Below are 23,664 nucleotides of genomic sequence, written 5' to 3'. Positions count from 1 at the left end.
TACCAAACGACATTAGTCAGTCAATATGATCCCTATTCAACCCTTACATACCAATCATCATTATCCCAACCAGTCAGTTATACTAAAACATCACCGTATGTCAAGAAAAATCTCAGTGAATATCTTTTTAGCATCCCTTTCAATCTTAGTCATGAACAAGCACCAGAAAAGTTAGCAAAAACCATATTTCCACCTAATTTCCATTATCACCCTATAGCACCACACAAAACATTGAAAATATTATCAAGTCATTCTCAGCGAAATAGAGTTCATCTCTATCAAACCACTTTACAGTAAAACTCATGAAAACAAAATTCTTTACCATTCTCTTTACATTGGCCGGTTCTTAACCGAAGTAGATTAGGGAATCCCCCTTTACAAAAGCAAACCTCTTCACACTCACTATGCCCAATTACCAAATACCATTATAATTATTTTGATTACATCGATGCTTGGAGTAACATCTTTCTCTATCAAACAGAAGATTTTAGTCATTCATGGTTCATCAATTTTGACAAAAGTTTCAAGTAAAATTTTCCAGCATGGTTCCCAAAATGATGGTTAATTCATGGGCCAACAATCAATCTAGACAAGCTTATGCAGGTTCTCTCAACCAGTTTTCAACAAAAATTTGACAGAAACAGATTCAATTACAGAATTACACTTCTCCCATTATTCATGGCCAAATACAAAGTCTCGTGGATCTTGAAGTGGAATTATGAAGTTGACACCGGTGAAGTCAACAGAGTCAGATCAACCAAATGGTGGGATAAATTCAACTATCAAAAGGTCATCAATATGGTTTTCTCTAAATTTCCCATTACTCCTCCTCCAGTCATCCCAACACAGCCAGTAATGCCAGCTATTCCAGCTCAATCATTATTGGACATTAGTCCATCCTCATCCCTTAAAGGAACAATCAAGTCTCCCAAATCATCAGGCTCAAAGACAAATAAAGCCACTTAGTTCCAAGATTTAGCACAACAATTACTTGTAGAAGCAGTGATACTCCACACTGAAGAAGAATACGCTTTAGACTTCGAATCTTTAGATGCATCCTCACAGCAACCAGCCAATTTGATAAGTCAAAAAACACAGTCTGCCAAGTGGGTTGACAACAAGGATTCGCAAGACCATTTTGCATAAGGCCATGTGAATACAGTTAATTACCATGTGAAAATTCAGCCATCATGTCATATCATCATGTGAACACTATTGTCATGTGAAAATTTAGTCATCTTTCCAAGTCATCATGTAAAGCGTTCAGACAATATTCGCATCAATAATTCTGACAAAGCATGGAATCATTCAGTCATCTGCACATTCCACAGTAAAGCAACAATTATTCCAACAAGTTCACTATTCATCAACAGTAAAAGCAAATTATCATCCAACAATAAAGCAATCAATCATCCAGGTCTCTTTTCCAAGTCTATATGAAGGGCACTCAGATGAAGGAGACATCAAGTTAATTTCTACATCTTTTCTTAGTCAAAATTTCTTTGGGTTCGCACTGTATTCGAAGAAAACCAAATTGTAAACAATTTAAATTCTCAAATGTCAAGGATGTCTGCGTGCACCAATATCCTTTTCACCAGTAAATTTCTTATTTGCTGACTCAATCGTCATTAAATTAATTGTAAGTTCCAGTGTAAGTTTTGCAATAAAATTTATTTTCAAATTATAATTGCACCATTATTTTGAATTCATTATTTTCATTATGAATATTTTCATAACTATTAATTTTGAATGGCATATAATTCTTACTCACAGTCAATTCATCGAATATCTCAAATTCAAGGTAAACACTGATGACTCCTTCATCCAGTTTTTCTTATTCATTTATAATAGTTGGTTTCATGGTTTATTCAATCTTGGCTATCCACCACATTAAATCTCCAATTCACATGATTTGCATCATCATTGCCCTCTTCATCATCATAATCACTAATTCCGCCCCATATATATATATAGACAATCTAATATGTTAGCGGAAGCATCTTATAAAGATAATTTGTGCACTTTAAATTATTCTAAATAAAGACGATCTGATATGTTAACGGAAGCATCTTATAAGCATCTTATAAAGACAATTTGTGCACTTTAAATTATTCTAAATAAAGACGATCTGATATGTTAGCGGAAGCATCTTATAAAGACAATCTGTGCACTTTAAATTATTCTAAATGAGTATGAATCTTGTTAATGTTCTAATCCTTTATCATGATTTAAGGAATCAATTTCCAACATTAAATTCATATAAACCCACTCTAAACATTCTGTATAATTTGAATTTCAAAAATACATACCTCTTCGCAGTTAACTGTTGAGATTTGGCAAATTCAGCATCTATCTTGACTCAAAATCATGTTTTAGACAAGCAACAAGAAAGAAATAGGTCTATCGAAGACGATGAGGGAGAACCCTCTTTGAAGAACATGATGAAAACTGAATCACAAGTAATGGCTCTGATACCACATGTAAGAACAAGTTTGTAACATCTTATCCAAGGAATAAGAATTCATCCAATTGAATCACAACTAATGTAAACCTTTCGTTGAACACACTTAAGAACCAAAGCCTTTAAAACATGCCTGCATTATTCGATCCTGATGAATAAGCCATTGCAACCTCTGTGCTCAAAACCTTCTCCTCTTTTGTGATGATAATAGCTCTTCTAATCAATAGGTCTTAGAACAAAACAAGCTGATGAATCACAAGAGCAGTGGTTTGAACCATATATATAGTACTCCTCTGTCAATTCCGTATTAGAATTGGACTAGGATTCAAACTATATAAACCATAAAGAATGATGAGACTTTATAACATTCCAACACTAAGTTCTTTTCCAAAACCAATTGGAACTTCTCTCGATTCTGTTATCCTAAAACATTGAGGACAACCTAACAGCTTTAACCAAGACTTTTCCATATGAATCTCAAACACTATAACCGGTTCTATTAGATATTTCATACTCATAATCTTACATGATGCACATACACAAAACAAAAAAGTCTCAGAAAAAATAGTGCAAGACATCAACATCCATAGACGAGGCACAGCGTTCCCTGAAAACACTGTCTCATTGAACGACAGATTGTTTTAAGCTATAATTAATTACCATAAAATTCACCCACATTGTCTTGAAACTTCTTTTTTTTCTGCGGGTATATTGTATTAAAACTTAACAACACGTGTTGCACCTCTTTTATGCATGCCATCAAGTAAGATAGGTGGCTTCAAAATAAAAGGAAAGAAAATTTTCAAGGCATCAAACACATATATGAAACAACCAGAATTTTCTCCGACTGTAATGCACAATTACACAAAAGCATTTTGCAAGCCATAATCAAGCAATTCAAAGTTCAGGATCGGATGCAAAAACCCCAAGCACAGACATCAAATCACGTCTTGTTAGAAAAGCCTGAAGTGTGCATAAGAACACTAAAAGCGAATTCAGCCAACTAACATACCTATACTTCACAGAAACATTAATCCCAATTCCAATCAACAGAAATCAACATGTACCCTGGACCTATAAACACTGGCACCCATGTACAACTGTCCTCAAATGTATAAAGCAAAAGCATGATTCCCAGTTCATGCATAATGTTTGAATAGAATCAGATACTTACCCCATCCTTACCACTTACCAATTATCCAACAACCATACATATATATGTATATTTACACACACACACACACACATCTATATACAGGGGTATGCTATCCACACACCCCTTTTTACTTCTCACACATCCTTGTTTATTTATGTCCGTTGATATTCTTCAATTCATCTGATCCGTAGGCAGAAAACCAAAAAGATGTGGAAAAAGTAAAAAAATGTGTGTGGATATCACATCCCTATATATATATATATGTGTGTGTGTGTGAGTATGTGTGTGTGTGTATACACTCTCGATAAAAAGCCTTGTTTTCTTACTTCATTTACTTCATCTCTGTGTTTATCATTTTGTTTATCATGGTTCCATTAAACACCAAGGTAAGCATTAATCTCCTCTTTTCCACATTTGGTTTGATATTGATGTGCTTTAAAAAAAAAACTGCTTCTGTTGTGCTATGAGAATAAGCAACTGTAAAATTAAGTAGCAGAGAGTTTGATAAACTTTTTTTGTAAAAGTGCTTTTGAAAAAAAAAAAAACACAGTGTTTGGTAATAACCTTGCCTCCCCACACCCTTCACACACAGACCCAGCGTTTTTCTTTGGACACCCAACAAGAATCTCACCCAGCAAACCCTCCTCTAAAATCTTCAGCACCTTCTCAGAGCTGCCTATATATCTCCCCTTCACAAACACCTGCGGCGGCACCGCCGCCTCCTTCCCTTTCCCTTTCATCAAGTCGCTCAACTCTTCTCTGAACCCGTGATCCATTGACACGTCACGCTCGACAATCATCACCCCGAGGCCTTCTATCTCTGCCCGGACGGCGTTGCACTCCTTAAAAGTCCGCCGCATTCCTCACAGCGGTCTCAGGTTGGACAATAGCGACTTGGGTTCGAACTCGACTTGGGCTGGGACAAGGGACTCGGGAAAATGGACCTGAAAGTGAATCGAGAAAGGGGTGTCGACGGAGTGGTGGGTGCAAGTGGCGGAGGGTTGAGAGTGAGGAGGCTGTAGGTGGAGGAAGTTAGTGAGACGATGTGGTGGCTCAGCGCGGAGCTGCCGAGTTAGGAGAAATGAGAAAGGAGAAAGGAGGGCAATATTGACAGCTTCCACAATAAGCCTTTTTTTTTTAAGGAAAACTAATGAAAAGGGCTTGAAAACTTTAAGTTTTAATAATAAGGACAAAATAAAGGGTAAAGTGAATAGTACCAGGATTGACTTTTTAGTGTAAAAATGTGGTTTTTCGTTAAAGTGAACAGTACCGGGTACTTTTCGTTAAAGTTCCCTTTTTTTTAAGCTGCCTTTTGCACAGCTTCCACTTTTTAGCTTTTTTTTCATCCAAAATTTTGAAAAAAAAGTTGATTTGGAGTGTTTACCAAACACCAAAAACTCCTAGTTTTTTTTCATACCAGCTTTTTTTATAATCAGCTCAACCCCAAATCATACCTTACTCCTCTTTTTTTTTCTTTTTTTTTTTTTTTTGGTTTTATTATTAGAAGTGATATTACTAGTCTAATCTACGTCAAAAGAATAGCGAAGAGTTTGAACCCGAAAGACAGTAGGTTGAAAGGAACGTTGTATCCACCATTACTCAGTTGTTGTGCACTCGATCATCAATTCTATTTACCTGTTAAAACTGTATCAACACAAGCTTTGAACAAGAAAATAGCATTTAGGTACGTTTAAACAAGGAAACTGGTTTTTAACTTTTTACGTAGGAAGATGGCAAGGAGCAAGCAGGCGGAAAGAGGAAGATCATGGAAGTAGGACCATGGGGAGGAAATGGTGGAACTCCTTGGGACGACGGCATCTAGAATGGCGTGAGAGAAATCACGCTTGTTTATGGCGAATGCATCGACTCCATCACCGTGGTGTATGATAAAAACGGCAAGCCCTTCAAAGCTGAAATGCATGGAGGTCATGGAGGCACTCAAACCGCGGAGGTCTGCTTCGTAGCTCATAGTTTTCATTTTATTTCAACAACTATTGTCTTGGAGATTCGAACTTAAGACCTCATTCATACCTTATCTTTTTCATGCCTTGCAGATAAAGCTGCTGCACCCCGATGAGTACATAGTCAGTGTGACCGGGCACTATTGTACGATGGTGGATGCCGGCATCTATTCCCCTATCATCCGTTCGCTTAAATTTCAGAGCAATCGAAGAACATTCGGACCATTTGGAAGGGATCAAGGCACACCGTTTACTTACACTCTGGATGGAGGCAAAATTGTTGGCTTGAAGGGAAGAGATGGTTTATACATAGATGCCATTGGGTTTCATGTATCCCCTGCCCCAGCAAGACTCTCTGACAGGGTTCAGAAGAGTTTCAGAAGGCTCGGGTACTCGGTTACCTGCGGAGCCCAGATAAACTGCAACGACTAGACTGCTTCAAGTTGAAATATATATAATTCAAGGCTAAAGGATTTTGAATGTATAAGCTAGTGTGTTTCTGCTTGTGTTTGTTTTGATGTATACTTATGCTATCCAAATAACCTGTACCGTGTTTTCTGTACAACGATATGAAAACATGCTTCACTTTTAAGATCTCCCTTGAAAACGTTTCCCAAAATACACTTCTGATCTCAAGCGCTTTTACTAGAAGCAAAAACATACTGGAAATTTTTAGTGAGTATTCAATCCAAGTGCTTTCCTTACATACGATCATACCAACCCACATGCACCGGATCCCATCCAAACTCCGAAGTTAAGCGAGTTTGGACGAGAGTAGGTACTAGAATGGGTGACCGTCTGAGAAGTCCTCGTGTTGCATCCCCCCACAGCCGACCCCACCTAGTGGGAAAAGGCTTTGTTGTGTTGTGTTGTATCCAATCCAAGTGCTTTCTGAAAAGAACTTGAAGTGCATCTGTAAAGCAAGCGTTTTAACTTTCTCGACCAAACATTGTTACAAACACTTTTAGTTAGATGCACTACTAAACAGACCCAAGTCCTATCAGCCTTTACAAAACTTCATTCAATTCAATTCATGATCATCATAGCAATTAGTGTTCTAACAATAACATTTAACAAGCTAACGATATTCCAAATTCCATAAACCCCGACAGCACATGAACCACCGCAATCACAGAAAATAAACGCAAGAAATCACTATATTCTTGTGATTTATTTAAATAACTTCTGCAAGTACTAAAATGCCATGTTCATACAATATGTGTCGCATGTTGGCTGCCTAGCAAATATTATTCTAACAAGTGAGGTTTAAAAATCCATCAGATATTTAGCTGTAAACCGTGATCAAAGAAATCATATGACTCACATTCTTTATCAACTACATAAAGATTACAAGAAGTTTATGACTGACTCCGGTTTAGAAAATGGACCTAAATAAAACACACAGATTGCTGAAAATTGCTTTTCTTTACTGGAACGCAAGCATTCATAACATCTTTTAATCATAAACCACAGACTATGTGAAGCAATAAAACAAAAACAGAATTGGCCATTCAGTACACTAGATGAGAACATCCGGATCTCATTTCAAGTTATCGTTGTAAAACACTGATCCGACAACAAACCAATTATATAGCCATGACTATTACTTATTCTAACAGCATGTTGGCATCAACGTGAAAAATTGCTTAACCATTCTCAAAATGGTACATAAGATCAGCAAGAGTACTGCTAATAAGAACTTGAATAGCATAACTCCCATGTTTTCTACCCAAAAAAATAAGTACCAAATGCTTGAAAATGAAGCAATTATCAAAGAGACACGTTGTCTGCAATTAGCAGCACACCATACAACAGTTTCATGCACATACACAAAACAAAAAAAGGTGCACTCAGAAAAATTATTGCAAGACATCAGCATCCAAAGACAAGAGGCACAGAGTTGTATGAAAACACTGTTTTGAAACATTATTAATTACCATGCAATTCACCAACATTGTCTTGAAACTTCTTTTTTCAGCAGGTATATTGTCTTGAAACTTAACAGCACATGTTGCACCTCATATGCATGCCATAAAGTAAGATAGGTGGCTTCAAAATAAAAGGAAAGAAAATTTTCAAGGCATCAAATACATATATGAAACAACAGAAATTTCTCTGACCGTAACGCACAATTACACAGAAGCTTTTTACAAGCCCTAATCAAGCCATTCAAAGTTCAAGATCAGATGCAAAAACCCCACTCACAAATAGAGCAGACAGACATCAAATCACATCCTTGCTCAAAAAGCGTGAAGCGCGCATAAGAACATTAAAAGAAAATTCAGCCAACTAACATACCTACACTTCACAGAAACATTAATCCTAATTCCAATCAACAGAAATCACTATGCACCTTAGACCTAAAAACACTGGCGCCCATGTACAACAATCACTAATCCTAAGTCGAAATAGTTATGTCCATACACAAATGTATTCATATATCACATTCCAAATAGCACTCGCAACCAAATGGTGTTCATCTCAGAGCGAAACAGAAAAAGCAGCAATATCCAACCAGTCCCAATCGGTCAAATCCACTCAATCAAGAAAAGTTACAAGCCCTTTCCCCAATAACGACAGGCACACATGCATATATCTATCATACATACAAAACAAAATAAATGCAAACAATGTGACTCGAATGCAACGAAAGCCCACGTAGTCATATATCATAGCGAATTCAAATTTGTCAAATATACACAAATATCAAGTTATAAATTGTTCCAACATGAGTCATAACTCATAATTGGCAATCACTACAAACACATAGCATATCATATATATCGAATTCCCAATGCAAGCTGACCGCTTTCCTAATTTAACCTCTAGCCTTGAGCTCCGCAAGCCTCCTGGAGAGGTCGTCCTCATCGACCTTCTCGGTTTCCTTGGCAGGCACGGCATGTGCAGCTGCCTGAGGCAGGCCGACAGACACCTCAAGCCCATAGTCATCCGCAACCTGTTGCATCAAGCTATTGACCTCACCTTCCGGTGTCGAAAGCGAGGTGGAGCCAGCCATGGCGGTCTCCATGAACTCGGCCTGGACCTCCATGTTCACAAACTGCTTCTCGAACGAGTCCATGGTCTCCGACATCTTCTGGAGGTTTCCAGTGGCCAGCGACGACTCGAGCGATTTGACGATATTGCCCATTGACTTGTTGATGGTGAACATCTTGGCCTGGGTGTCAAGCCGCGCCACCACGGCGTCGAGCCGCGAGGCGAGGCGGAGGTAGTTCATCTGCTCAGTGCGCTTCCGGATCGCGTTCTCGGCGTAGATCCGGGCGCCGTCGACGTTTCCCTTCTCCATTGCCTTCTTGATCTTGAGCTTCTCGGCTTTCTCCTCCTTCTCGCACTTCCTGGACTGGCGCTGGAGCGACTTGGAGGTGAATTTGAGCTCCATGATCTGGTTCATCAGCTTCTCGGTGTTTCCCATGGCGGAATTTGGGGATTTATTTTGGGGAATTTGATTTTCTAGGGTTTTGGTTTTCTGATCGGAGGAAGAAAGATCCGAGCTTTTGTGCGTTTTTGGACTTCGATACACGCGTTTCGCTTCCGTGTCTCGGAGAAGTCAATAGAGGGCGAGGCCGACGTTTCCTAGCTTGCTTTTTTGGGCCCTTATGTGCGATATTTTGGGCTTCGCTTGGAATTATGTTTTCACAAAATTTGACATTTATGGTTTAACATATCACAATTTAGTGATATTTTTTCGTAACTTATGAGTAATAGGTTTTATGTTTGAGTTTCACTGATAATGACTTCGAGCGCAAATCAAGGAATTTTTGTTTGAGAAAATTGGAGCGGGGAAGTTAAACTTGGATGGTGTCACTATCTTTGTTGCGAAAGCTACTGCCTAAGTGGAAGGATTGATGCTTGCTAGCAGAAAGCGTATTCAAAATTTAATGGTGGAAGGCAACTCCAGGCTAGTCATCCAGTTGGCTCGAGGTGAGTGGAAGCCTTCTTGGCATCTTAACCAAATTGTTAGTGATATCAAGGGTTTTGCCTCAAATTTTCAAACCTTTAGTTTGAACCATATCTTCACAATGGCGAATTTTGTTGTTGACGCTTTGACCTATGTGTGTCTTTCTTTAGTTAACCCTTGATTTTGGGACTATCGCCTTCCTAAATCTGCTATGGAAGCTTTTAGTTTTGATTGTATGGCCAATGGTTGTACTAGAGATTTTCGTCTTTAATGGCAAGTGCCTTCGCCCATGAGCGGTAGGTCTCGGGTTCGAGATTTGGGAGCAGCCTCTCCATAAATGGGGGTAAGGCTAGCCGACATTCACCTCTCTCAGACCCTGCGTAAAGCGGGAGCCTTGTGCACTGGGTACGACCTTTTAATGTATTTCTTTCTTGATAAAACAAATTTGATAACGAGTTCGATTGCATATAATATACCATTGTATAAAAAAAAAAGTATGGTGCATTTCCTTCTTTCATGAGCGATTAGTAACAAGGAGTTTACAATCATTAGTCGACCAGAAGGAAGCCCAAAACAGGCACAACAAAGACAAGAAGGTCCGGAAAAACCCAAGTGAACGCGCCAACTACAAAGAACAGTGATGCCGATACAAACTAGGAGACATGAAACCCTACCTAAAAACAAACACACACTTCCGGCACCCTAGTGGTGACCAAACCAAGGGGAGGCTGATAGAACTTAGCTGTCAGACCTCCGCCAAAGTAAAGCCTACAGGGGGCATGGGAGCTCGTCGCGAGAGAGAACCAAGACCAGTGACGGAGGAGGCGTAGCTGCCCAAGAGAGATTGCACACCCTCGAATCGGTCAAAGTAGCTGCCATGTGAGCAACTTGATTTGCAGAACGGGGAACCCAGCTTCATTCAACGGAGGAGGAGGCAATCAGACGAACTATCCAAGGAACGATTTAGTTCAATTCCAATCACTGATTTGATCGTCGAAAGAGTTTAGTATACACCACATTGATGCACCCTCATTTTTTAGGTTAGATTACTTACCAACTTGAAGATTTCTAGTTCCAAGGCCGTCCAAATAAGTTCCTGTAAGTTTATTTTTTTGCTCAAATATTATTTATATTAGTTTGATTTTCATACGATACTTTTCACATACTTATTTTTTTACTTTTCACATCTCTCTCAATTTCAATTGTCAGATCAAATGAATTAAAGAAAATTAATAAAGATGCGTGAGTGTTAAAAATAAGTGTTCAGATACTCAAGATGACACATGTTTTATTATTTTAAAAAATACTAGACATATTACTAATTTTATCAACTTGGATACTCACTATTGAGTACTCACCTTTTGTATTTGTCCAATGCAACAAGAAAAATGTTAAGGAGACTGTCTCAAAAGTAACGCTCTTTATAAATTCTTTGTCACCTCATATTTTTTTGCACAATACTTTACAATGTTTACACTGAAATTGTGATAAATTGTGATGTTATAGAAGTTCTATAAAGAATCTAACTTTAAGAGTCTTTTTAGCATTTCTCTCGCACCAATACGTATGGAGAGAAACAATGCAATATGTGATTATACTACCCCAAAAATGGCTCTCGACATTGTAACATTCGACTATTTTCCAAAAAATATAATTGAATAAGTGATAGGGCAGTGCTACACTTATCATCTATTTATATCATATAAGTGAAGATTAGAACATTTTGAAAGCTCAAGAGAGTCAAGATTGCTCGAACAAATAAAAAATTTAGAGGACAAATGTGGAACTCTAGATTGTCATGTTTTCTTATGATATTAGATTGCCATCCTTTTTGTTAGAAATAAAGGGAAGAATAATAGAGTAATGCTAGATAAACTAAATTTGTAGATAAAATTTGCAAATTAAAGGATGCGTCACTATTAGAAAATGAGCATGTTCATCAATGCTTAAATAATAATCCAATAATCAACTTCTATGTCATTTAGTATACAAAATTTTATCTACAAATTTATTATCTCTAGTATTACTTAGAATAATAAAATATCATCAAAGTTTGAGAAAAATTTAAATTAACACGTTATGTTTAATTAATGCAACATAAAATTAAACATGAGGTGACAGAAAATATAGAATCTCCTTAGCGTACCTTTCTTTATCACTTTCATTTTAACTCTTTAACGATGCATTTAAATTCACGAAGTATTGGATCGACACCTAAAAATTAAAAACATCTTATGTACTTCCAATTAGCTAAAGTTCACAATATTCCTAAAATAATTAGTCAAAGGGTAAAGACCCGAGAAACGAATTGCGTGATATTATTTAAAATTAAAAATAAATAAAATTAAATATTCGCAAAATAGTTAGTCAAAGGGCAAAGACCCGAGGTAACATGGGAAGTCGGACCGTTTGTCTTTCCTTTCCCAATTTCCATTCCAATCTGGAAAGCGCAAAAACAAAAGAAACCGCCAAATGTCAGAACCCACGTGTCCTCCCCCTTCCTCACCATCCTATGTGTCTCTCCCTCCCCAACTCCTCGCCCCGAATGCCCAACTGCTCAGCCACCTGTAGTCCTCCATTCCCCTCTCTCTCTCTCTCTCTCTCTAGAAACCCACATTGCAGCATTCCAATCCAATTGGACTCCCATTTGAACTTTTATGTTTGATCTGAGCACACAGAACCCGACATTTGCCTAAAACTTAACGACCCGTTTCGCAATTCGACCCGTTTCGTCAGAAAATTTGTGTCTTTGGGATCCGAATAGCTCGAACTTTTTCCAAATGCAATTGCCCACTTCGCCATTTAAGCCGGTTTCTGCAAAGTTCGCGTCTTTTGGTGATTTGGGCACTGTTTTGATCTTGAAATTTGAGACCCATTTGGCTTTTCTCTGAGGTGGTGAAGTTGTTTGGTGGTGGGTAGGAGATGAACGCCTTCGAGGAGGAACAAACTGTTTTCGAGATTGGGGTGGTGGTTCCGAAGCGAAATGTGAGTGAGGAAGATAAAACTTCTGATTGTGTGGAGGTTTTGGTGGAGGAGTTCAGGAATTTGGGTTTGGTTGTTGAGAGAGTGCACGGCGTTGTCGATGAGTTCATCAAGGTCTGCTTTTTCTACATTTGCATGTTTTCTTTCAATTTGTTATCATTTTTGTTGGAGCGATATTCTAATTAATCTCTGTTAAATTCGAACTTTGGTGCAAATGAGAGCGATATTCCTTTGTTCTTATATACTCCGACAATGATTTTTATTTGGGTTTTTAGGAATTGACTTGTATGCAATTGGCTCTCGACAGCAGATTCTGTAAATAGTTTTATGATATTGCTTAATAGGAAAGGAAAGTTGGTTACTTTATTACTGAAAGAATCATATTTCTTAAAAAGGAATAAATTTCGGGGCCTTTTGCTAATCTGACCGTGAAAAAAAAGAGGGTTCCTTTTGCTGATAATTTTTTAGATTCTGAATTGTAAATCAGAACTTTTCTTGCCAGTTTATGATAACCCAACATTATTCGTGTCTCGTTTGGTTGTTTGCTGAATGCAAATGGTACATACAATTGGGCTGTGTTTTGTTTATACTCTTTCTTGAGTTTGGCTTTCTAGAGCTTAGCCTTCTTTGTTTCAGCTGGCAGCACCTTTGGAGACGCTGGGGAGGGCTGCAGCTGAGTTGCAGATTAAAAAGCGGACTGCTATCGGTAATGATCCAGTTCTGTTCAAGTTGGCTTTCAAAATTCAAAGCTTCTTATCTATTAAGTATGACATCCGGGATATGATTTCTTTTACTTGAAGATTTAATATGCTGGACTTGGTTTCAGGGATGGATTTACAATTTGAATGGGAGGAGGTTGATGCTTTTGTGAGGCAGCCTGATGGTTCGGTCTTCAGTTGGTGTGAGCGTTTTCGCTGCTATAGGCACTTATTATATGGAATTGTAAGTATATGGCATATAATAAAACAATAATGTTCCAATGGCAATTTTTTCTTTCTGATGTTTTGTTTCTCTACTTCCACTTCGGTTTTACTTTACAACTTCATGTTTATCTTATTCTTTATTATTACTCTTTGGTTGAATAGATACTACCAGTTGGCCTCTGATATTCCAATTGATTAATTTTGTTGTGAGAGCAACTGAAACCCTGTGAATAAGTCTAATTTAACTATATTTATGTGTGCAAAATTAGCCATAAATTTGTGTCTTTGACAAGGATTGAACTTTAAATTTACAGATTAACAAGAGCCGGTCAAGTGTAACTTTAAGATTTGATGATAAAGAATTTTGTTGGGAAGTCGGGGAGTATTTACTTCAGAAGTTGGAGTCAGAGAGGATTGTCAAAGAAGTGTTTCCTTTGCATGGTATGCTGACAAGTTTTCAAACAGTTTGTATATCTGTTAAACATTATATTAAAATGGTTTTTTATCGATAGATGAAATAAAAAGGAAGATGCTCCTTCACACGTGGGCACTACACTGGTGGGACTTCACAAACCAGCCAATAGATGAGATTTATGCATACTTTGGTGCAAAGGTGAACTGGTTGCATTAGCAAAATTATCTTTTTCCATATTTTGCCCAACATATTAAACAAGAATTTACTGTCCTTGTAGATCGCCATCTATTTTGCTTTCCTTGGAATGTATACAAGGTGGTTGCTCTTTCCAGCTGCATTTGGGCTTATCATGCACATGTTTGATTTTGGGTGGGTCAGCTACATCATTTTTCAGTTTCCCTGATGGCTGTCAACTTTATTTTATTTGTGCAACTTGCTTATTGAAACTGCTGTGTGCTTGCATAATGTTTCCGCAGGTCATTGCAGTTACTAGTGCTTCCCATTTTCTTCGTATGCATAATATTATGGGCTATAATGTTTTCACAGTTTTGGAAACGTAAAAATAGTGCCCTCTTAGCCAGGTAACTTAGTTTACAAGAAATTGTCTTGTGGCTTAGATCTATTCTTATTCATTTTCACTCTTCTTTTATTCTTTTTTTCTTACTTTACCTCCTCTTTCTGGATTGTGGGTTTAGATGGCAGATTAGTTATCCAGTTAGAACTGACTTGGGGTATAGACAAGGTGTGGGGTGGAGTTCCTCACCATCTGTTGAGCTCGCAAAAAAATGGGGGACCGACAAAACAAAAGAAAAAGAAATGTTCCAAAGAATTGAGTGGTTTGGACGACTCATGAGATTCCGAAATGATGCTTTCATTATCTTCAGTATTATATGCCTTCAGTTACCATTTGAACTGGCATATGCTCATATTTATGAGGTTATTGAATCTGATATTATGAAGTAAGATGCTGAGTCCTCTTGCATTCGTATAATTGCATATACTTTCATGTTATAATTACTGAATGAAGATGACACTTATCGCAATATTTTTCTTTTCAGGGTTGGGTTGACTACCATTTATCTTTTTGCCATTCAGTTCTTGACACAGATTGGTGGCAAGATCTCCGTTAAGCTCATTAAATATGAAAATAATGAAAACACAGAAAAAAGAGCTGACAGCTTGGTCTACAAGGTGGGTTAAGGGGAGACTGATCCACCCCCGCTACTGTTTTGCTCTCTTGTGTAGGAGTTTTTACACTTCAAGGACTTTTTTGTATTTGGCAGGTGTTTGGTCTTTATTTCATGCAGTCGTATATAGGAGTTTTCTACCATGCCCTTTTGCACCGCAACTTTTCTACTCTCCGCAAAGTTTTGATTCAACGCCTCCTTGTGTCTCAGGTAAAATATGTCATGTTTCATTCATTTCTTTTTCCTACTTTTCTCATTTCTTGTATTGGACAATGTTTTGTAGGTGTTGGAAAACTTGTTGGAGAACATTTTGCCATATTTGAAGTACAGTTATAAGAAATATAGAGTTCGGTAAGTCTATACTTTGTATTATCTTTTGGACCCTTATGTGTTCGGAGTTTTAAGTTTACATGAACCTAACCTGTTCTGCCATTCTGGTGTAAAGAAGCAAGAAAAAACGTGAAAGGGGTTCATCAATAGGGAAGATCCAGTTTGCTTACAGGGTAGAAAAGGAGTACCTGAAGCCTTCTTATTCTGCAAGCATTGGTATGGAACTTGAAGACGGGCTGTTTGATGGTAAGATATCAAGTGTATCCAATTTTATTCTTTTTTCTGGTGTCTTTATAATTTGATTTTCCTCATTGTTTTGCAGTCATGAGAATACATTATATTTGTATATTTCCTGCTGATTTAAACTGTGATTGGACCTGCAGACTTTCTGGAGGTGGCATTGCAGTTTGGAATGATCATGATGTTTGCTTGTGCATTCCCCCTTGCTTTTGCCTTCGCAACTTTGGTATATTTTGCTTTGTGGTTGTTCATTCGTTTAAGTTTTATATTGCTGGTAGTAGTATTTTGTTAATTAATGTTAATTGTTGTGGTTGTTCATTTTTCACAGAACAATATCACTGAAATTAGGGCTGATGCGTTGAAGCTTCTTGCCATGTTGAGAAGACCAACTCCTCGATTTTCCACAACAATTGGAGCTTGGCTGAACATATTTCAGGTACTTATGGTTCGTGTTTATCTATATATTCTGTCCTGTGAAGGAAATACAAATTTCGTATTATTGAGTCTTCATTGATAGGTAGAGAGAAATGTTTGTTGGGATGTGTATTAGATTTTCTTTCTGATTAGCTGTAATTATAAACACTTGCTGGAGAATTGGATGGTAGAAGGCATTCTTACTGGTTTTTCTATTTGCTCGTTTATCGTCATCATTCTAATGTGTGGTTGTCAGCAATTTGTAGTTTCTCATAGTTATGTCTATATGCACCAACTGTGCACTGCTGGTATGGTTATATGATGAAGAGGGCAAATGGAAGATAGAGCCTGGCCTGGCTGCAATATTGGTTATGGAACATGTCCTCTTGTTGATCAAATTTGGTTTCTCCCGCTTTGTTCCCGAGGTGATTTCCTTCTCACCTTTCTTAACACAGTTGCATATTTCCTTGTAACTATACTTACTAATGGTTATTAAGGAAGGTCAAATCATCAAATAAACACTAAACTGGTTTTTCTTGCAGGAACCCGCTTGGGTAGAAGCCAACCGTGTGAAAAACGCAACAAATGCTGAGAACATGTGCTCTAAACAGCTCTTGAAGAGTATATCTGGAGCAAGGACGGCATTTGGTGATGTTAAGAAGTCACAATGAGGTTAGAGAGTCAAGGGTTTTGTAGATGCCTTATTCTCATTAGCTAGAAAGTAAGACGGAATTGTTCTTCAAAAGAACTTTTCCAGAATACGGTTAAAGACTTGAGCTTTAACAGAGTTGATGCCGAAATGGCACCGAAATTTCGGTTTTAGTATTTGTTTGTTCTCATGGTGGTGGACTGAAATTGTTTTGTAGGTAGATGTATAGTATTGGCTAGTATTTCTTTTCCCTGGATTGCTTAAATTCACATTAACAGATATAGCAGAAATGTGAAGCAATTTTGTTATTATTTTGAGTGAAAATTCAAGTACTTACATACAAGTTCATGTCGTGCATCGATCGGTCCTACCCTTTTTCTGAAACTCCTATGTACAATGATGTAAAGCATCGATTGAACTCGCTTGAAACAGAGTAATATACTTCAGACATTTCAATTAGGCTTTTGATTCGCCACGAGAGCTTCCGCTGCGAGAGCTTCCGAAGCGGTCGCTCACTTGCCGGGCGTATGCAACAACAGCCTTAGCCCACCTCTTGATCCCTGACTTCAACTTCTCGGAATCCATTTCTTTAAGTGATTTTCCCGGTTCTGTAGAAACCTCCATGAAAGAAAAACAACGATCGAAGCGTGTCCGCTTTGCTGCAACCACATCTCCGCTGCTCTTCCCGGCTTCACCATTGTTTAGAGACAAAGTCTTCCTTGTCTTCTTTGTAACTGCTCCCTCCTTCCCGGCTCCGCCGTGGTTGAGAGAGAGACTCTTCTTGACAGACATGGCGTCCGGGTTTTGTTGGCTGAGAAATGAGTGGTTGAAAATGTTGCAATTATAGGGGTTAGAGAATTGTATTAAGGCAAGTAATCAACATTTGTATTCTCTTTAATCCGTGTGGGTACTTCATTGACTACGACCTTTTCAATATTCCATTTGATAATAGTCAAATAAAGTTAAATGGTTAAAAGAAGCGGAACCACAAAGGGATCTAGGTCCGTATTCCACAAGGCACATCCTGAATTCGACTCCTAGCACTAGTGAATCACACGTTGGCAGCCAGGAACATAACGACTGTGGCCAGGAGGAAATTGAAATACATCTGTAAACCTTCCCGACTTCCGAAATAATGAACTAACGTGCACACCATCTGTCCCCTTTTTAAAAGAAGGAAAGAAATGGTTAAAAGATGAATATGTTGGCTTAAACTTCCCATGCACAACTTGTGCTTCATGTGAGACGAGGTAGGTAAATTGCACGTGTTTAAAAGATTCATTAGTTAATATATTATTACCCAACTAAACCACTGACCATAAAATATGATTTTGATTTTGAGTTTTTACAGAAGTGTGTATTGGATAGAGAACGTGTTATTGTTTCTCTGCACGATTGGATTTCAGCAGTTTTTTGAAATAAATAAGTCGTACAATACTTGCTCACCAAGTTTGTCTAGATCGTTTCACCCAAAAAAATGAATAATAAAGAAAGAAATAAGGTTTTCCTGCATACGTTCTGAGAGCTTTACGTGCTCCTGCATCTTTTATACCTAGATTCGCATATATCTTTAAGAGTATGATTGTACTATTTCAAATGTTATAATAAAATTGGACGATTTAATTGCTACATTAATAAAAAAAACGTATCAACATGTTATATTTTAAGTTTAACAGTAATACCATGTGGCCATATTATCGGTGCAACGATAATTTGGTTGTGGTGATGGTACAACAACACGTGCAAGTTTCCCTCTACTTAGCGTCATATCATCGGTGCGGGATATCACCGTGGAGGCATGCCTTTGCTATGTATGGTAGTCTCAAATTCCGACACACAAAAAAAAAGGAAATTGTATGTGGGGTCAGATTCCAAGCTGGCGGCTGAGTAGGAAGCAGTACGAACCTTTCAATGTGACGCACCGTCCACCCATATATTTATAAACACACAGCAAAGTCTTCTCCTTCTCCTTCTCCTTTTCTCCCTCCCTCCCTTAACATTCCCAATTACGTAAGTTTAGACCCAGTTGAATATTTCTACGCTTCATTTCTCAATCTTCCTCGTCGATCAACCCAGTCATGATTCCTGAATAGTACGTAATCTCTCTCTCTCTCTCTCTCTCTCTCTCTCTCTCTCTCATTACCAATTGCATGCATGTCTACATGTTATCACGTTTTTGTTATAGCTCAAAATTCTTCTGTGTGATTGATATCTGGTAAATGTTAACCCTGTTCATTCGATTGGATTTGGATTTTGGTCAAACCCAGAAGAAAAAAAATTAATTATTTTTGTTTATCAATGATGGGTTATTTTGTTCTTAACTTTTGGGTATGTGGGTTGGCTCTCGATTTGCCATTTTGGTTGGAAATTATCTGTTCCAACTTTTGGGGATCCTCTTTTTTAGTCTTTTGATATTAGATCCAAGGACTTGCTAATGATCTTATGAAATCATGCTTCTTTCTGTTGTGGATTGGTGTATTACTTAGTTTTGGATGATATATGCTGCAATGGAATTCACATCTGCTGGTTGCTACGCGTATAAATAGTTTTGTTTGAACGAAAGGCGCTGAAGAAATATGAATCAGATGTGCAGGGTGGCATTATTTGTGACAAACTAGGTTTTTGCTATTAGGATTTGATGATTTTTTGATTTTTTTTTTTTTTTTTTAGTTATTTGCTTAATTGCTGAAGCAAAAAGTTCGAGGCTCTAATTAGTTATCTTCCCGCATTTTGCAGTGACTATCTTTTCAAACTTTTGCTCATTGGAGATTCCGGCGTTGGCAAGTCATGCCTTCTACTGAGATTTGCGGTAAAAGTTTAACAACGTTGTACTTAGGGTGGTGTTTTCCTTAAGATATATTTGCCACCCTTCTACCATACATGCGTATAAAATTCTTCTCTTTATATATGTATTCTGTTTGCAATTTCGCTCGCCACCATTAGCCAAGGTGCACCGGTACCACCTCACTTATCATGTGCTGCATTTGTTCCCAAAGTTTAATCATAATGTGTTACACGTGACACGTACGCTAGTCATCTAAGTTTCTTGAGCTATAGACTTCATGTTTACACCTTAGCCATATTGTTAAAGTCGTGATGTCTGACCTTTTCGGCCTTCTGTTACAACTTTCTGATGACCACAAGAAAGCCTTTTTCTGCTTCTGCATAATGCAATCTAAATCGGGTGTGAGCTTCGTTGAAGATTTATTGACGATTCTACTCTCACTTGTGTAGGATGATTCTTACATTGACAGCTACATAAGTACCATTGGTGTTGACTTTGTAAGTAAAGTCACATAATATAACATTTCTGATGTCTGGTTATTTTGATGCCATGGCAGTGATTTCATCTCTTTATTTCCTCTGTTTAGAAAATTCGAACGGTGGAGCAGGACGGGAAGGTTGTCAAACTTCAAATCGTAAGTATATTTATCATTAACGCCGGATTGGATTGAAATCAAAAGTTCATTACCGGAAAATATGAAATCTCCATTTCTTCTGCGTAGTGGGACACTGCTGGTCAAGAACGTTTCAGAACAATTACAAGTAGCTACTACCGTGGTGCCCATGGCATTATTGTAAGCGTTGATTCACCTCTTTCTATCCCGTAAAGTAGATTTTTGGTTCTGCAATCTTTTCATAGGATTCTCCTGTTGCTAGCTTGTCTATGATGTCACGGACCAAGAAAGCTTCAACAACGTCAAGACCTGGCTGCAAGAAATTAATAAATTTGCAGTTGGAAATGTGAACAAGCTCTTGGTTGGAAACAAAAGTGACTTGGCTGACAAGAAAGTGGTCTCTTCTGAAGCTAGCAAGGTTATTTGAGTTACTAATTAATCTTCCATTGATGTCATGTCGTCGTGAGTTATATAAGCATGCATCGGTGCATCGCTGATCAACTTTAATTCTCTTCTAACTCTCTGTTGTTGAAATTCTTCTCTCCTCCGCCCCCTGGTTTTAAAGGCATTTGCCGATGAGCTAGGTATTCCATTCTTGGAAACGAGCGCCAAAAATTCGACCAACGTAGAGCAGGCATTCATGACTATGGTTGCAGAGATAAAGAACAGGTGAGTTCATCTCTATGTTACCTTTTCATATACATTAAACCTGAGAACTTCCGACTGGTAGCGAAACATCTGCATTTTAATTCAGTATCCGTAACATTTCCTTTTCCTTTCGGCTTGCAGGATAGCTACGCAACCAATGAGTGCCAACAAACCATCCACCGTGCACATGCGTGGACAGCCGGTCACCCAAAAGACCACCTGCTGCTCATCCTGATTTGTCGTCGAGGACGAGTATGTTCTTGATGGTGGTGGGAAGTTCCGCAAAGATTTGCAGAACATGCGGTTTGTGCATTGGAACCTTTAGCAAGCCAAGCCAACTTATAATATGTACAGCTGATGTTCGTGATACTTGGTTCCGCCTTCATCCGTTCGTTTAGAAATTCAAGAAATTATTCGAATAATTTCGTCAACTACGCAGTTCATTGTAATGTCATATTATCACAGATCACTTTATGTTTATCTATATATTCATTTGATTGGATACAATTTTTCCAAAAAAAAACTAGTTGTGTTTATGCATAATATAGGGGTGCTTGCAAAATATGAAAATTAATCTTGTAATCCCTACAATTTAGTTGAAAAAAAATTATCCAGCAAACTCATAATTTTGATATCCACGAAAATTATGCAGAACAAACTGAATATAATCACAAAATCCAAATACAACTGAGCTTCGAAAGACGACCCGAGCAATCCAAAATCATGAAAAGTAACCCCCCCCCCCCCCCCCATTACTCATTTCCTGCCATAGACTCTAACAGCTTGCCTGTTCCTCTTCTTGACACCAGACTTGGCAATCTTGAGGCTCTTGTGAACAGCACTCAACCTTGCAAGGGCTGCTTTTTTCAGATCCGGCCTGTAATGGTTATCCGCCACCTGCAACGACGAGGAGCACAAAATGAAAAACAGAGACGAATAACAAAAGAGACATCCAGACAAGGCTACTAAAGATTCTTCGAATCATTACAATACAACACATGATGATCCTTGAATCTTCAAACACAAGATTAACAAAGACAGACCGATGCATAATAAAAAACACTATGCATGCTCAAAAAACGAGCGAAACAAGAATATTTCGTAGAAGAAATCATTATAAATGTTCCATGTTACATGCTAAGACTCATCAGTCATCACTGCATAAAAACCGACAAGTATCTTCTCACTAAAATAATCATTCAGATCCCAGAGATAAACCCATTTCGGATTTCTCCTAGAAAATACACGAAGCTTAACGAAGAGAACCCAACCGAATTAAAAAGATAATGCACGCTCATAAGCCAAGCATAACAAGAGGATTTCACTGAAGAAACAATTCCATAAATGATCCCTCTAACATGTTAAGGCTCATCACTGCAGCATAAACCTACAAGTACCTTCTTAATAATTTAATCACTCGGATCCTTGAAACAAGACCCAATTTAGGTTTTTCCCAAAGAAATACGACTTTTTTCCTACATATGTATATAAGATTTTAACAAAACACATTCGATCTAATCAATAACACAATGCATGCTAAGAAGCAAACGTAATGAGTCATATCATTTCATTCCATAAACGAGTCATATCATTTCATTCCAAAAATCCATTCGAAATGATCCTTCAAGCATTTTAAGCCTCATCACTACATAGTAAGCTCGCAATCCAGTTCTTAGGAAACAAATACTCAGCAAGGCAAATTTTGAAACTTCAATTTACCTGATTACCGACCGCCTTCGCCATCCTGCGGAACTCCTGCTTCATCACAGACTTATGCAGCAGAGCAGCAGGCTTGTTCTGCTTCTTGGTCTTACTTGTTGCCAGCAGCACAGATTGATCTTTGCCCACACCCTGAATGGTCACGGTTTTCTTGTTTGCCAACCCTAATTGAAACCATTTCTCAATTAAAAATGAAAAACCCCAAAATTTTCTTGGGAACCAAACAGAAAATAAATGGAATTGGGATGCAATGAAATGTACCAGAGTGCTTGTAGGAGTGGAGATTGAGGAGGTTGTTGGGCTCCTTGGTGAACCGAACGCCGGCGTGGCTCCTCCCGAACTCCTTCACAAGAAAAGAGTTGTTCTTCTTCACTATCTCCCATATCAGTTGCCCTGGAACCGTCGCCATCTCCGAGATTTTGATTCAGCTGCTCAGATTGGGATTTAGGGTTTACAGGAGAGAGGAGAATTGGGGGTTTATCATTTGCCCCATATATATCTGTTGGTGAAACCCTAATTCAATTATATTCTTTGGACCCGAGGGGTATCATTCATTTTTCATTATTACGATTATATCCTCTGATTTTGTTGACCCGTTTGTTGTTCAGGGTAGACTTGGGTAACATGTCAAGTATTGTATCTCTAATCGAATGAGTTAAAAGTAGTCTCATCCAGTATTATATCTTGCAAAAAATTATTTTTAAATAGGATAAATTTCAGTTTACTACTCTCAAGTTTCGTGGTTTTCAATATTTAGTACATGAAGTTTTTTCATCTCAGAGTCATACCTAAAGTGTTAATTTTTGGACAGTCTCGTACATCCGTTAGTCTGGCTGTTAAGTTTCCCGTTAACTGATGACGTGGCGCTCATGTGGACAATGTATGGGTGCCACGTGTCATTAAAAATATTAAATTAATTAATTAAAAAAACTATATATATATATATATATGTATATAATAAAAAATAAAAAAATAAAAAAACAAGAAAAAAAACCCCAAAATCCCATTTGTCTTCCCCCCCTCCACCCCCTCACCTACTGACATCCTTCCTCTTCCTCGATACCCACCCCTACCACGAAGCCTTTTCTCCTTCCCCAAAAACCCAGCCTCTTCCCTTCCCCTAAAATTCCCTCCCTCCCTCTCTTCTCTGCAAATCAAAACAACAAAACAGCCCTTGGTGTGGAAATTGAGGATCGGCGTAATGTAGTTTGTCAGATCTCGACAGAAAAAATCGACGGACGGCGGATACGAGGTCTCGAGAATGG

The 23,664-nt window shown here is 38.1% G+C and overlaps 5 protein-coding genes, 1 long non-coding RNA gene, 2 other non-coding genes and 2 pseudogenes across 10 annotated transcripts; 4 read left to right on the top strand and 6 right to left on the bottom strand.

Moving 5' to 3' along the window:
• Positions 1–521: 521 nt before the first annotated feature.
• Positions 522–3,771, bottom strand: LOC126583111 (uncharacterized). The gene is made up of 2 exons (XR_007609674.1): positions 2,310–3,771; positions 522–1,316 (listed from the first exon to the last, which is right to left on the bottom strand). It is a non-coding gene; the product is annotated as an uncharacterized LOC126583111 (long non-coding RNA).
• Positions 3,772–3,871: 100 nt separating this feature from the next.
• Positions 3,872–6,170, top strand: LOC126583103 (jacalin-related lectin 19-like; annotated as a pseudogene).
• Positions 6,171–6,281: 111 nt separating this feature from the next.
• Positions 6,282–6,401, top strand: LOC126584007 (5S ribosomal RNA; annotated as a pseudogene).
• Positions 6,402–8,220: 1,819 nt separating this feature from the next.
• Positions 8,221–9,159, bottom strand: LOC126583100 (ESCRT-related protein CHMP1B-like). The gene has a single exon (XM_050247399.1). It carries the CDS (start codon positions 9,006–9,008, stop codon positions 8,397–8,399), a length of 612 nt encoding a protein of 203 aa, XP_050103356.1. The 5' UTR covers positions 9,009–9,159; the 3' UTR covers positions 8,221–8,396.
• An 890-nt stretch (positions 9,160–10,049) lies between these two features.
• On the top strand, positions 10,050–16,977 carry LOC126583095 (anoctamin-like protein At1g73020). Of its 3 annotated transcripts, none has more exons than XM_050247394.1 (17): positions 10,050–10,534; positions 12,414–12,590; positions 13,113–13,182; positions 13,303–13,418; positions 13,714–13,840; positions 13,912–14,012; positions 14,092–14,183; positions 14,291–14,395; positions 14,510–14,773; positions 14,873–15,005; positions 15,098–15,211; positions 15,285–15,352; positions 15,447–15,577; positions 15,715–15,797; positions 15,900–16,007; positions 16,252–16,410; positions 16,528–16,977. In XM_050247394.1, the coding sequence occupies exons 2-17, from the start codon at positions 12,417–12,419 to the stop codon at positions 16,654–16,656; spliced, it is 1,974 nt and encodes a 657-aa protein (XP_050103351.1). In that variant the 5' UTR covers positions 10,050–10,534; positions 12,414–12,416; the 3' UTR covers positions 16,657–16,977. The 3 variants fall into 3 exon arrangements, 2 of the variants coding, with proteins under 2 accessions (XP_050103351.1, XP_050103350.1); XM_050247393.1 differs by having other exon boundaries at positions 10,050–10,592; XR_007609667.1 differs by lacking the exon at positions 10,050–10,534 and having other exon boundaries at positions 11,910–12,590; positions 16,242–16,410; positions 16,528–16,676.
• Positions 16,916–17,470, bottom strand: LOC126583107 (uncharacterized). Its single transcript, XM_050247404.1, has one exon. It carries the CDS (start codon positions 17,424–17,426, stop codon positions 17,091–17,093), a length of 336 nt encoding a protein of 111 aa, XP_050103361.1. The 5' UTR covers positions 17,427–17,470; the 3' UTR covers positions 16,916–17,090.
• Positions 17,471–18,573: 1,103 nt separating this feature from the next.
• Positions 18,574–21,314, top strand: LOC126583101 (GTP-binding protein YPTM2-like). Its single transcript, XM_050247400.1, has 8 exons — positions 18,574–18,726; positions 19,371–19,443; positions 19,869–19,916; positions 20,006–20,053; positions 20,141–20,212; positions 20,295–20,450; positions 20,598–20,701; positions 20,822–21,314. The coding sequence occupies exons 1-8, from the start codon at positions 18,713–18,715 to the stop codon at positions 20,913–20,915; spliced, it is 609 nt and encodes a 202-aa protein (XP_050103357.1). The 5' UTR covers positions 18,574–18,712; the 3' UTR covers positions 20,916–21,314.
• Positions 21,245–22,894, bottom strand: LOC126583105 (60S ribosomal protein L28-1-like). The gene is made up of 3 exons (XM_050247403.1): positions 22,661–22,894; positions 22,400–22,563; positions 21,245–21,577 (listed from the first exon to the last, which is right to left on the bottom strand). The coding sequence occupies exons 1-3, from the start codon at positions 22,806–22,808 to the stop codon at positions 21,437–21,439; spliced, it is 453 nt and encodes a 150-aa protein (XP_050103360.1). The 5' UTR covers positions 22,809–22,894; the 3' UTR covers positions 21,245–21,436.
• Positions 21,748–21,844, bottom strand: LOC126584031 (small nucleolar RNA R24). Its single transcript, XR_007609948.1, has one exon. It is a non-coding gene; the product is annotated as a small nucleolar RNA R24 (small nucleolar RNA).
• Positions 21,970–22,061, bottom strand: LOC126584030 (small nucleolar RNA R24). Its single transcript, XR_007609947.1, has one exon. It is a non-coding gene; the product is annotated as a small nucleolar RNA R24 (small nucleolar RNA).
• Positions 22,895–23,664: the final 770 nt, after the last annotated feature.

The sequence above is a fragment of the Malus sylvestris genome, chromosome 9 (genome assembly GCF_916048215.2).
Source record: "Malus sylvestris chromosome 9, drMalSylv7.2, whole genome shotgun sequence".
NCBI lineage: Eukaryota > Viridiplantae > Streptophyta > Magnoliopsida > Rosales > Rosaceae > Malus > Malus sylvestris.
Note: the sequence above shows the minus strand (reverse complement) of the source record. Positions and strands in the feature narration are given on the sequence as shown.